This window comes from Medicago sativa, chromosome 6 (assembly GCF_051527215.1).
Source record: "Medicago sativa cultivar Bolivia chromosome 6, Bolivia_mono, whole genome shotgun sequence".
Classification (NCBI taxonomy): domain Eukaryota; kingdom Viridiplantae; phylum Streptophyta; class Magnoliopsida; order Fabales; family Fabaceae; genus Medicago; species Medicago sativa.
In genome coordinates, this window is record NC_140754.1 from 34,144,968 (window position 1) to 34,158,947 (window position 13,980).

The following is a 13,980-nucleotide window of genomic DNA, read 5'->3' on the forward strand; positions in this document are numbered from 1 at the left end:
GTTTCTATTCATTCGTTGGATATAATATGTCATATTGGGTCTTCTCACTTCTAACGAGTTCTGCCTTGTTTAAGATTCCAAATTCTCTTGACTTTTACTAAGTTTTCTTGTGCAACAAGGCCGATAGACACTCATAACAAAATTTTCCTAAACTCCAAAATTATAAGCACCTATAAAAAAACTTAACGGGCACAATTTTATGAGACTATTAACACTTCATCTTTAAAAAAAAAAAAACACTTCTCAATGTATTTATTTTTTTTAATAACAAATGTTGTAATTAATTGTTAGATTTAAATTTTACTTATTTGTCTGAATTTGAATACACGACCTTCAAATCTTAAACCTTTGCTAAAATCATTTGAGCTACTCAACTCCCTTATTCAATCCGTTATTGTTTTCTTGGTCCATCTGAAGGAACATTAAAAGATATTTTCTTTTTGATGCACGCCCCAAACTAAATACGGAGTAGTGGAATATTACGAGTTCAAAGGCACGCCCCAAATTATTAAATGTTTATGTCGTCTTTTTGATGCACATTTTCTTTATATTATACTCTCATTTTAATCCACCGTCCTCGTGAGTTTAACTCAGTTGGTATGGACAATGCACAAAAAAAAAAATATATGCAAGGTCCGGGGTTCAAACCCCGGCCACCACCAATCTGGGGTTCAAACCCCGGCCACCACCAAAAAAAAAAATACACCAATAAATTCCTATTTTTTTGCACACACATTGGGGTTCAAACCCCGGCCACCACCAAAAAAAAAATCCACCAATAAATTCCTATTTTTTTGCACACACATTATCTTTCCAATAAATTTAAAATGTTATCTTTCTCTCGTAACAAACAATTGTCAGTTATTATCTTTTTCTCCAACAAATTCTTACATTTTTTGCACTTTCTCATACCAAACAATTGTCAATTTTCTAAATATTGTGCACATCTTTTTAATTATTTTAAGTCAATATAAAAATTATATTGATGAACTTCTTCTTCGTCATTGTCATCTTGTTCTTGTATCTTGTCAAATGAGTCTTCAACTACTGCTCGCTCTTCACCTCTCGTCAGCAGTTCCAATGAGTCTTCCATTTTTTCTTCCTTTGAACATTCATGGAGTCTTTTATTTTTCTTCTCTCAAATCTGTTCTTTTACTTTGCACTTGAAATTTTTAACAATTTTACTAATCTTATTTTAAGAATTTTAGCCTGGGAGCAAAATTTTGTACTCTCCCTCTTCTATTTTTAACCATTTTTTTTTATAAGGCCAGAACTAATGACATAAAAAGAAGAGTGGCTTCCAACTAAATTGGTACCCAACTCTAATCTTTTGCCAGATGCCCATAAATATATTATTAAAAAAGGAAAAAATACATAAAAATAACTGGGGGGACATAAACCTAACCAGTTTATCCACAAAATGGAGGTTTACCCAACCAGGTTATATGAAAATTAAAAACAACACAAATGGATTATAACAGCCTCTTAAGTAGAGGTCTAGACCGCTTTTAATGTACACAGGCAAATAAGATCCTCCTTCCGACGCGGGGACGAATACTGGAAACTGTAGCCCAGAATCACAACCACCATCCAAAAACATCTGGATCGACACAACAGTGCGTCCCATATCAAATCTTAAAGAACGACGACAACCTTGAGGATGACGACGACAGAAGGTTGGGAATCCGAACTGAAGCATGATCGTCACAGAGGAAAACATCAAATCTGCCATGTCTACTAAAGAAATTGAACGAACCAATTAATCAGAGACAAAAATACACGTACCGGCAACCCCTGCAACAAATCACAGCAAGCATTTTCATCCCTTTCGAGCCCCGACCCCGCACACCGTGAACCACACTAGCACAACAGTGACGGGTTTCTGGAATAGAACCTAAGAACTTTAGCACCAAAAGAAATCAGCCATATCAGTCCAACAAATCTAGCTGAAAACGACCCTGGAAACGACGAAAACCGTTGTGGGGTTTGAGTGTACCGGAACCATGAAAAAACGCAGCGGCGTAACCACCACAACCACGTAATCGCCACTCCCAGTACCATGACCTCTGCATTAGCTCAAAACCGAGGCCATAGATCTGGAACAGGACCGAAATCTTTGTTGTACGACATCAACGGCGTGGCAGCAACCACCACCACCGAGAACAAATGTGACGGAAACGACCCAGAAGGGTGGGAATGGAAGAACAAAATTTTGTTATTTTTAACCATTGTTTGTAACAAAATTTTGTGAAGATAACAAGAAACAAACTTTATTTAAAAAAAAGAAACTTTAGTTTTCCAAATCGATAACATTAATTAGTTTTGTTGAAAAAGATAAGACTAATTGACAAAGGGTATAATTGACAAATCATACCCTTCAAATATCAAAAAGACAAATGGAGGGTGTAGTATAAATATCCTCCTCGGTGCTTAGCTCTCATTGTATTTGAAAATGGCCAAATTATACTCTTGTTGTCCCTCATGTCTCTATATTCTCTCTGCCTCACTCTATTATTACTTCTTCTTCACTTGCTTAGTTGTGAGTAGTGAAAAAAACATAACCACCGATGAATTTGCACTTCTTGCATTCAAATCCTCAATCACCTTAGACCCTTCTCATATGCTTAGTAATTGGTCAATTTACTCTTCTGCTTCTTCTTTCTCTTCATGCAATTGGGTTGGTGTTACTTGTGATGAACACCATGGAAGAGTAAATGCATTGAATCTTAGTAGCATGGGCCTTGAAGGTATCATTTCTCCTCAATTGGGAAATCTTTCTTTCCTTGTTGTTCTTGATCTACATGGCAATAGTTTCCATGGTGAGTTACCACATGAGTTACTTCAGTTGAAGAGATTGAAATTGTTGAATTTGAGCAACAACGATTTTGTTGGAGAAATTCCTTCAAGGATAGGGGAGTTATCAAAACTTCAGCAATTGGATATTGGTTATAATAATATTGCTGGGTTTATTCCTCAATCCATATCCAACTTGTCAATGTTAGAGTATCTAAGATTGAAATCAAATCACATCAATGGAACCATTCCATATGCTATTGGTCAACTTCGTCAGTTGAGGTTTTTGAGTCTTAGTAATAACACGCTGTTGTCTGGAGTCATACCAACAACAATTTGCAACATGTCTTCTCTTGAAGAAATTCATTTAGCAAATAACTCCTTATCGGGTATGATATATTCACACCATTCCATAACAACATGCATGATTGAGTTTTATTAACTTTATTTGTTACACGTCTGTGGACACTTTGCAGTGCACTGTGCAGTAAGTGTAAGTGCGTGCAGTGTAGGTGTCATCTATGAAAAAAAAACACATTTAGGATTAAGTGTGTGGCAGTGTCCGACACACGTCTGTGTCCGACACTCCTATGACACTTGTACAACACGTGTCGGACAAGTGTCCTAAAAAAGTTATTTTCTTCTTCACTTCGACACTCCTAGAACTAGTGTCCGTCACCTATACAACACTTATATAAGGCGTGTCGGACAACTCAGACAATAGCTATATTTATTTCTCTGCTTTCACACACAATGGATTCAAGTGTTAAAGATGGGTGAGAAATGTTGATCAACGAGAGGTTATAGACATTAAAGTTTATTACAACACATTTAAATTTTTCGATAGTACGCGGATAAATAAATGCCAAATAATATTGTACCTTGTTATAGAACTTTTTTTTTAATAAAATAAATTGCTGAAGTTAGATGCATATGTATGTATTTTGGTTCATAATTTAGATAATTAATATATAGGTAGCGGTGACAGTGTCCTATGTTTTTTACATTAGCGGTTTCGACGTGTCCGTGTCAGTGTCCTATCAGGTGTCTGTGTCAGAGTCTGTGCTTCATAGCGTGTCATAGGAAAATTAAATTAAATTTTACACACCATATGAACCTTTAATTTATATCATGAAGGACGGAGAGAAACTAATTAAGCCTTTTATAGTCCCTTTAATATAAATTAAATACAATAATTTTATTTATTTTTACAAAAATTCATTAATTAAATAATCATGTATAAATGAATCTGCATTACATGCCAACTAATATATGAATCATCCTAATTAATCTCTTTTCCCTGTTTGTGTTGAACTAAAGGAGAAATTCCGAAAGAAATTGGTGATGTTACACAGCTGAAAATGGTCATACTTCAATATAATTTCCTCAGAGGCAACATATTAATGTTCAACAACTCATCGTTGCAAATTTTGGCACTTGGTTATAATAATATGACAGGTATCCTTCCATCAAATGTTTGTCAAGGGCTTCCAAACCTTAGATCACTCTATCTTCATTTTAATGATTTTTCTGGTGAGATGCCAAATGTTTGGCGTTACTGCAAAGAGTTAGAATATTTGGTACTATCCGTCAATAATTTTGACAAAGGACGTATGCCAGCTGACATTGGAAAATTGACCAATCTTCAGTTTTTGTATCTCGCAAACAACAACTTGGAAGGTAAGATCAATTTGCAGATATAGTAAGTTTTTATTTATTGTTTCTTTAAACTTACTAAATTGCCAAAAAGTAAATACTCATATACAGCATGAAGGAAGGTATTTAAGGAATTTGGATGAATGAAGTCGACATGTTCACATACCACTTACTTTTTGCAATAATTTGAAAATTTTAAAAATAGCTTTTAATAAAAGACATACGATGTATATATATTCTCTAGCCATTTTTTTCCGTTCACATAAAAAAAAAAAAAAAACTTGCCTATTTTTTTACTCGATATTGTCTTGTCTCTTATTACAAAGAACTCGATCGTTCACCCGTGCTATCGCACAGATCAATGATGAGCATAGTATATGAACACAATAAATTAAAAGCATGTGAAATATAACGTAATTGAAACTTCATTACAACATCACATGAGTAATAGTAACATTAATCAACATACTTTTTCGGAAACGTCTTTGTAAACTACATTAAAAGTGATGATCGTATCTGATCAGAAGGTGACTACCAGTGCGCTTTTAATACGGTGGTTATAGGCCTTTGTTGTTGGCTGAAATGACTAGGGGGTGTACCTGCAAACACTCTGACGCTCAAGTCAGTATTGATTCAGAAAGGGGGTTGAGAGAGTAAAAAGATTCTAACCTTGCGGACTGCTAAGAGTCCCCTTTATATAGAGGTGGGTATTGCAGGCTCCGTTGTCTAGCACACGTGTAGCTCGGCACTTTCAGATTCGTGGGAATCGTAACTGTCGAGAAGAGATTCTCGGGAACGTGGAAAAAGACGTCATTGATCATTTAAATCAGTATTTGTTTGCTTCGAGCACTCCACTCATATGAAGGAGGGGTGATGTGATTAATTTACCAAATGTTGGATTTGGGTCATTTTGTATTAGGTCTAAGTAAATGGGCCGAATGGGTCTTCTCGATCCAGAACAGAAGCCCCCCAAGTAGTTGCTCATGGCAAAAAGTGATGACTTTGAAAGTGCGAGGGTACTGCTCGCGAGGAAGACTGGCTAGCATGCAAGAGCTCATAAAAAAGTTTAGAAAGATGGTGACTGGTTGAGGAGGTAGGAACAGGGACGTTCATAGCATCAATGATATGATCCCTGGATCCGCAGGCGGGTCATCTTCTCGGATTGTTATGCAGGTTCTTGATGACGACCAGACGGAAGTGGTTGGTAAGTCCTTCAAGAGGAAGAGGATTGAGTACCTTAACAAGGGAAAGCATGTGTCCACCAATGCTAAACCTCACCAGTCCGAGGGAGGGGATTTGTTGCATCTGCCCAACGTGTGGTTTGATCCTGACCGCTACGGCTCACATTTGTCCCTTTGTTTGAGTGACCTGAAATTAAAGGTCATTCAAGACATAGGATTTGCTGGAAGGAGCAAGGAAATGACGGATGGAATCATCATTGCGATGGAATCCCATGAGATCGCGGACGCACTGAACAATGCCTCGTTTGAGGATGTGATCCGAGTCAATGTGCCGGTGAAGGAAAAGTTGCGAAGCTGGAGGCGGACCTTGCTGATTATAATACCTGCGCTAAAGTGAAAGATAGTAAAATCACCTCTTCAGAGAAGAAGGTTGCAGATGATCTCCAGCTAGTGAATCAATTAAACGAGGCCCAGCTAAGCTAGTTGATGAGAAGAAATGTGTTGTGAACGCCCTGTGAGATGCCACCCTTTCTGGCGAAGACGAGTCAGAAGATTAAATTTGTTTCGATCGCTTCATTTTGGTGAACAGGATCAATGAGTTGGAGAGGAACTTGGTGGGTGCTGCTAGCCATGGGTTTAACAATGCGGTGTTGCAAGTTAAGGTTGTGAATCTTGGGGTCGAGCTTTCGAGTTCGTTGAGAATGGAGTCTTGTTGTCCCCTCTTGATTAAGACAACTCCCAAGACTAAAAGGCCTTGTAAGCTTCGTTTGTTTTCAAACAATGTGTCTTAATGCTTTAACCGGCCTTGCGCCATGACAATGTGTGCCCTTCGTGGTTAGCACTCAATAAGTACAATATTTTTGCTTTAATTTTTGGTCGCATCTTTCTTTTATACTTGCGCGAAAATGTATGTTAATTTTTATAAATATAGTGTGCTATTATAATGCTCATTGCGTGAAGCTTTCTTTTGATCTTGAAAATCGTTTTAAACTTCGAATTATTGAGTGTGACTAATATCCTCGTAGACGATAATGATTCGTTCTGCATTCTTGTATCGATTCTTGAAATATCCTTTTTTGACTTAGATGTATGCATGTAAGGTTAATCTAAATAACCAAGCATTTTTAAATCAAAAATAGACTTGATAGGCCGAGGGTAGGGCCCACCCCCTCATAGTTATTGCTTCATTGTGAAGGGAGGACTAGGATCGTTTCGAGCGTTTAGATTTGTGAGTGTCGAGCATACGACAAGTTTATTTAGTTCGTTGTTTAATCTAAAGATTTTTCCCTTCCCTCCAAGTATTTGCCTCGTTTATTAGAGAGCAAATATTTGTGTGTTATTATACAAGTTGATCCGAGCATGACCGTTCTAACAGTGATGCAGAGTATACGTTAGAAGCATTCACTTCAAAGAGAAGTTTATTTGAACGTGTTTTAGAAGATGTGGTTCGAACGAAAACGGCGGACGAACGAAAAACTCAATTTAAGTTCAATGCCCCGAGGCGTGAATCATTCATCGCATGCTAGGGTTCTGCCTAACATGTCGAGCAGTGATGTCGTAGTTGTGAGCGAACATACTGAGGATTAATTGAATCTGTTGTGCTTATATTTCATTTATCCTTTAACAAATATTGGATTTGGAGTGGCACAAACTTCCTCTTCTGTTGTAAATGCTCATTTCTGAGAGCGTGTAGTTTGTTTAGTTTGAACTTTGTGTAGTTTTGTTGTATGAACAATATAGCTGTTTGTATATTTTCTATTTAGCTGTAATACCTTTTAATTTTTTCTGCATTCCACGTTCGAGGAATTGGACCCTTTACGAGGTCTTCGAGGCCGTACGCCCTTGTCTCTGTTTTCATATGAATTTTGTAAGGGCCCTTCTAGTTGGCAGCAAGCTTCCCTTCATCAAAATCCTTTTGGTTTGTTCGGAAGACGAGGTCGTGAACTTCGAATTTCTCGTTTTATCACTTTCTTAATGTGACGAGCAACTATTTTATATTTTAGTGTTGTCTCTTTCGGAGCTGTTACGTTTCTTATTTTGCCGACAAAATCGAGTTCCTCCTGCAAGTTCTCTTTGTTGGCCTGGAAGTTAATATCATCGCATATTCGCCAATTGAGCTTGTTTAGCTCAATGGGAATGACTGCTTCCATTCCATACGTGAGGCGGAAAAGTGATTCGTCTGTTGTTGAGTGATGGGTCGTTCGACTGGCCAGCAGAACTGTATGAAGTTCCTATACCTTGTTCTTTTTAGCTTCATGTAGCCTTCAGTGTATTCCGCGAAGGATAACTCTGTTCATTGATTCAACTTGACCGTTTGCTTTGGGGTGTTCGACAGAGGTGAAACTATGTTTGAATCTTTGATGTTCAAGTTTTTTAAGTAGTCTTGAAACCTTCGATCGGTAAACTGAGTTGCATTACCAGAGATCACGAGGGCTGGTACTCCGAACCATGGTATGGTTTTTCTTTTGAAAAAATAGAGTACGTTTTTCTATGTGGTATTTGCGAGGGGTTCAGCTTCAATCCATTTAGAGTAATCAGCAACTACCACTAAATATTTTAGTTGACCTGCAACTTTGGGAAAACGTCCCAAAAGGTTGATACCCCCCCCCCCAACTGCCTCTCGCCCCACATGCAAAGGGCCACAGAGAAGCCAGTGAAGGGAGTTTAGCTGGAGGAGCGATGAACATGTCTCCATGCTGTTAACACTTACCACATTTGGCGACGTATTCCTTAGCATCTTTTAGCATGGTTGGCCAGAAGAATCCTGCTAATAAGACTTTCTTAGCATGAGCTTTGGCACCCAGATGTTATCTGCAGATGCCTTCGTGTATTTCAACGAGGGCTTCTTGGGCTTCAGTAGGACCAAGGCACTTGATCAGAGGGATGATGAAGCCTCGTTTGTACAAAGTTTCCTCCACTAATGAGAATGAGCAGGGCCTTTGTTTCAGTTTAGTTTATTCTGAAGGATCCGACGGGAGTTCCCAGCTAGTAATGTAGCGGATTAAGGGTCCTCGCCAATCTTGGATCTCCGAAATTTCATTGATTTCGAGCAGTCGAGTCTTTTGCCTTTGAACGCTTGTATGATAGTTTTGTTCCCACTAGCGTGTGCTTGCGAGCTTAGAAAGAATAATTGCTCTGGTGTTATGTTCGCGTCGAATGTGTACCACTTCGACATATTCAAACTTTATCATTTTGGTTTGCACAAGTTGGACGTACTCTTGCAGGTGTTCCTCCCTCACTTAATATTCGTTAGTAACTTGGGAGGCCACAACTTAGGAGTTAGTGCATATTTAGATCATTCAGGCTCCCATGTCCTTAGTTATTCTTAAGCCAACCAAGAAAGCTTCGTATTCTGCGGTGTTGTTAGTCATCGCAAAGGATAGTACTAAAGAGAGGAACATATTCATTAGAGGATCGTCCGATAAGATGATCAACTCCATCAGAGGGTGATTTTCATCGGAGGTTCTGGTCATAAGATTATTGTTAGGTTTTCAGAATCGTGAGATATAAGAGGGACAAATGTCAATAAATTAGTTTACAGCCTTTGCACTTGACACTAGTGATATTGAATATAATCATATTTTCAGAGTCAGCAATTCTTGAATCAGAGGATCACCTGATCATAGGATTAACACCATATCAGAGGGTGAATCACATTAGAGGTTCTGATCAGAAGATCTCATGGTTTTGAAATACTTTGAAAATTTCAAAACGTGCTTTTAAAAAAAGACATATGTTGTGTGTGTGTGTATATATATATATATATATATATATATATATATATATATTATCTTGCCTTTTTTTTCCGTTCACAAAAAAAAAAAATTACCATGTTTTTGGACTTGGATATTATATTCTCTTATTATAAAGAATATTTGAAAATTTAACATGTATTAAGAAAATTAGGCTGTGTTTAATTTATTTATTTTGTATGTAGATATTCGAAAATTATACTTTATATTTTTTGGTAATAAATGAGAGCTAACACCCAAAAATAGAAAAGAATTGTAGAACTATATGATTGCTTCTAGATATGTGAGTCCCAGAAATGTCATAAAAAAATAGACTAGAGACCTCAATATGAGGTGTCTCCATAACATAGATGTTAAAAGAATCTATAGATAAGCTCAGGTTGTTTAATGCTCACGAGCAACTTGGTTCGATTCGTTAGGTTCAATTCATCATTTAGACTTGTCATAACATTAGACTTTGTTTAAAGCTCACGAGCAACTTGGTTTGACTCGTTAGGTTCAACTCATCATTTGAATCATATAATTCAAAAACCATTTTTTTTATCGAAAAAGTCAAAATAAGTTAATGGTCCTATAAATATCAACAATTTAGTTTTTTTTTATCTTTAAATATTTAAGCAAGTTTTGGTTCCACAAATGTTTTCCGTCACGACTTTTAGTTTCTGATTTTAAATAAACTAATGGGTATCATTCAAAATTTTAAATTATTTTTCATATTCATGTTTTGGGGGTTCTAGATCCTCCACTATATGTTATAATATCAAATCCATTAAAATTGATATCATCTAATTTACTCCCTCCGTCCCTTAATGTAACCACCCATTTGATTTTATTTTTGTCCCTAAATGTAACCCTCTTTTCAAATTACTAGATGCATTTATTACTTTTTTCCTAAACATACCCCTAATTAATACTACTAACTTGTCTTAAAATATGGATAGTCAAATTTAATACACATACAAACAAAGGACAGTTTGGTAATATTAATACACAAAACAGACACATTAATTACACTGACAACTTTTCTTAAGAAATGTGAAAAATGCAAAGGGGGGTTACATTAAGGGACGGAGGGAGTAGTTTTTATCTAAAATTATGACCTTCCAGTTGTTAATAATTGTGGTATTGGGTAATGCAATATTGTTTGTACTGTATAATGTGATGTACATAAATTCGTAAGAAAAATGAACTGTTGATGAAAATTGGTTCAAATGGTGTAAACATTTTAAAAGATAAAAAACCTTACTTTAAACGAAAAAAGAAGGATCCCTCAGCTTAATATTTAGTTAAATCATAATTTAAACATTTATGTTAAATACAGGTGAAATTCCATTCTCCTTCTTCAACATCTCTTCTTTGCGAGAGATCAACCTTGATGGTAACAATTTAAATGGAACTCTTCCAGATGAGATGTGTAATCAACTTCCTCAACTTGAATTGTTTGCTCTAAACAATAATTATCTTGAAGGAACCATTCCACGATCGATTGGCAACTGCACATCGTTACAAAAGTTATATTTAGAGAATAACTTGTTTTCAGGTATACCCTTAACCTTCTATCTTCACTTTATACTTTACACTAATTTTTTACAATTTTAATATTGTTATGTGTTTACACCATGCTTCCTCATGATATATGATTTTAGGTTCGATACCATTGGAGATTAGTCATCTCAGTCAACTTCAGATTCTACAAATGGGACATAATAACTTAAGTGGACCTATTCCTTCGAAACTCTTCAACATTTCAACATTGGAAATTTTGTATCTTGCACAAAATTCTTTCACAGGCATGCTTCCATCAAATTTGGGATTCGGACTTCCTAACCTATACTTCCTGAGTATGCGTGGAAACAAGTTTGTTGGAAAAATTCCAAATAGTATATGCAATGCTTCAAATCTTGTTACAGTTGACATTAATGATAATGAATTTAGTGGAATTATATCTAATTCTTTTGGAGATTTAAGACTCCTCGAATTTCTCAACATAGGTTTCAATAACTTGGCAATAATTGATGATTCTCTTGAAATAAACTTCTTTACTTCGCTTACAAGTTGCAGATATCTGAAATATCTTGGAGTAGAAGTGAATAGTTTACCATCAAAACTTCCAAAGTCCATTGGAAACTTATCTGTAGAATACTTTTGGGCATATTATTGTGGAATTAATGGAAATATTCCACTAGAAATCAGAAACATGAGCAACCTGGTTCTATTATCTTTGAGAGGTAATGATTTACATGGATCAATCCCTAGTGTAATTAAAGGGTTACATAAACTTCAAATTTTAGATCTTGGTTACAATGGACTGCAAGGATCCATGATTGATGAGCTTTGTGAAATTAAGAGTTTGAGTGAATTGTATTTAACAAGCAATAAACTTTTTGGAGTGTTACCAACATGTTTGGGAAATATGACTTCACTTAGAAAGCTTTACTTAGAATCTAACAGGTTAACCTCTGAGATACCTTCCTCATTTTGGAGTCTCAAAGATATTTTAGAGGTAAACTTGTCCTCTAATGCTTTAACTGGAAATCTTCCAATGGAGATTAGTAAATTAAGAGCAATTCTGCTATTAGATTTGTCAAGAAATCAAATTTCAAGCATCATTCCTGAAACCATAGGTTCATTAACAACTCTGCAGAATCTCTCCTTAGCAAAAAACAAATTGTATGGGAAAATTCCTACAACACTTGGTGAATTGGTAAGCTTGAGCAGGTTGGACTTGTCCCATAATCTTCTTACTTGTGTCATTCCAAAATCCTTAGAGTCACTTGCCTATCTTGAAAGTATCAACGTTTCATACAATATGTTACAGGGCGAGATTCCGGATGGTGGCCAATTCAAAAATTTCACTGCTCAATCATTCATGCATAATGAAGCACTTTGTGGCAATCCTCACTTACAAGTACCTCCATGTGATCAACATAGGAAAAAGTCAAAGATGCTATCAATCATATGCATATCGTCCATAATTGTTGTGTTAGGCATTTTGGTTGTTGCATGCATAATATTTCGAATTCATAAAAGGAGAAATGTTGAAAATCCACTTGAAAGGGGTTCCTATTATGACTTGACTATAGGAGTTCCAAAAAGGATTTCCTATTATGAACTCGTCCAAGCAACTAATGGATTCAGTGAGAGTAATTTACTTGGAAGGGGTGGATTTGGATCCGTGTATCAAGGAATGCTTTCTAGTGGGAAGATGATAGCAGTTAAAGTACTTGACTTGACAATGGAAGCAGCATCAAGAAGCTTTGATGCAGAATGCAATGCAATGTGCAACCTTCGGCATCGAAATCTCGTTCAGATTATCAGTAGTTGTTCAAATCCAGATTTCAAATCTCTAGTTATGGAGTTTATGTCAAATGGAAGTGTGGAAAAATGGTTGTACTCTGATAACTATTTTTTGGATTTCTTGCAAAGGTTGAACATAATGATTGATGTGGCATCTGCATTGGAGTATCTCCATCATGGTTCTTCAATACCAGTGGTTCATTGTGATTTAAAGCCCAATAATGTGTTACTAGATGAAGATATGGTTGCACATGTGAGTGATTTTGGGATTTCCAAGCTCTTGGATGAAGGACAATCAAAAACTCATACAAGGACTTTAGGTACTCTTGGCTATGTTGCACCAGGTTATAATTTCTTCCCTTTTATGTCATATTATATCTTATATAATTGTCTAAATAGCAATAATATTGACTTTTTTGAGGCCTAGTTGTCTAGCCATAAACACATTTATATGATTTTCTTGTGTTTTGTTTTTGGCAGCAACAAAAAACAAGTATGATTGATAACTTTTTATAACTAGTGATTATTGTGTACATACAGAGTATGGATCTAAGGGAGTCATTTCAGTTAAAGGAGATGTGTACAGCTATGGGATAATGCTGATGGAAATGTTCACCGGAAAGAAGCCGACAAATGAAATGTTTTCAGCAGAATTAACCTTGAAAACTTGGATTAGTGAATCAATGGTCAATCCCAGTGTGGAAGTTGTGGATTCCAATTTAATCTCACAACATGGGAAAGAAATTCATGATATCTTAACTTTAGCATTGAGATGTTGTGAAGATTCACCAGAAGCACGAAATAGTATGACAGATGTAATTGCGTCATTAATCAAGATCAAGATCTCATTCATCCGATGAAAAAGGAAATCAAGAAACAAAATTAAGTTATCAATTAAAAAAGCACACGTTATTATATGATTTGGAATCACCCTCTAGCCCCTTTATTCCAAATGATATTTGAATCTAGATGTAATATAAAACATTGTTTAATCGCAAATTATATCTATTTGTTGCGATATGACGCTCTTGTCATAGTCTCATCTATTAAAAGATGTATTTGAGTCTCATAAATCATTCCTCAAAAGACGGTTTGATGACCTAAACTTTTCTCTGATTCGCTTTGGTTCATTGAATGGTTGCAGTTTTGTATACGTCATTTTCTTTTTGCAATCCAGTTTCGGGTCCCGCGTTGTGCTTGCTGGTTTGTGCTTAATGTGTTGATTTTTCCATGACGCATTTTGTTTCATCACTGAATTTAGGTTCAGTTGGTTATTCTATACCACTTTTGTAATCTTGGTT

At 36.1% G+C, this 13,980-nt stretch overlaps 1 protein-coding gene across 1 annotated transcript; it reads left to right on the forward strand.

The window, feature by feature from the left end:
• Positions 1-2,410: 2,410 nt before the first annotated feature.
• On the forward strand, positions 2,411-13,752 carry LOC146914708 (uncharacterized). The gene is made up of 5 exons (XM_085717479.1): positions 2,411-3,182; positions 4,114-4,473; positions 10,704-10,922; positions 11,029-13,023; positions 13,220-13,752. The coding sequence occupies exons 1-5, from the start codon at positions 2,453-2,455 to the stop codon at positions 13,537-13,539; spliced, it is 3,624 nt and encodes a 1,207-aa protein (XP_085573605.1). The 5' UTR covers positions 2,411-2,452; the 3' UTR covers positions 13,540-13,752.
• Positions 13,753-13,980: the final 228 nt, after the last annotated feature.

Bases quoted from the DNA above. Each gene is read 5' to 3' on its own strand.
- LOC146914708 (XM_085717479.1), top strand. From the start codon at position 2,453: ATGGCCAAATTATACTCTTGTTGTCCCTCATGTCTCTATATTCTCTCT. The intron at 3,183-4,113 runs GTATGATATATT...GTTGAACTAAAG, and splicing joins AGCAAATAACTCCTTATCGG to GAGAAATTCCGAAAGAAATT. The intron at 10,923-11,028 runs GTATACCCTTAA...ATATGATTTTAG, and splicing joins AGAGAATAACTTGTTTTCAG to GTTCGATACCATTGGAGATT.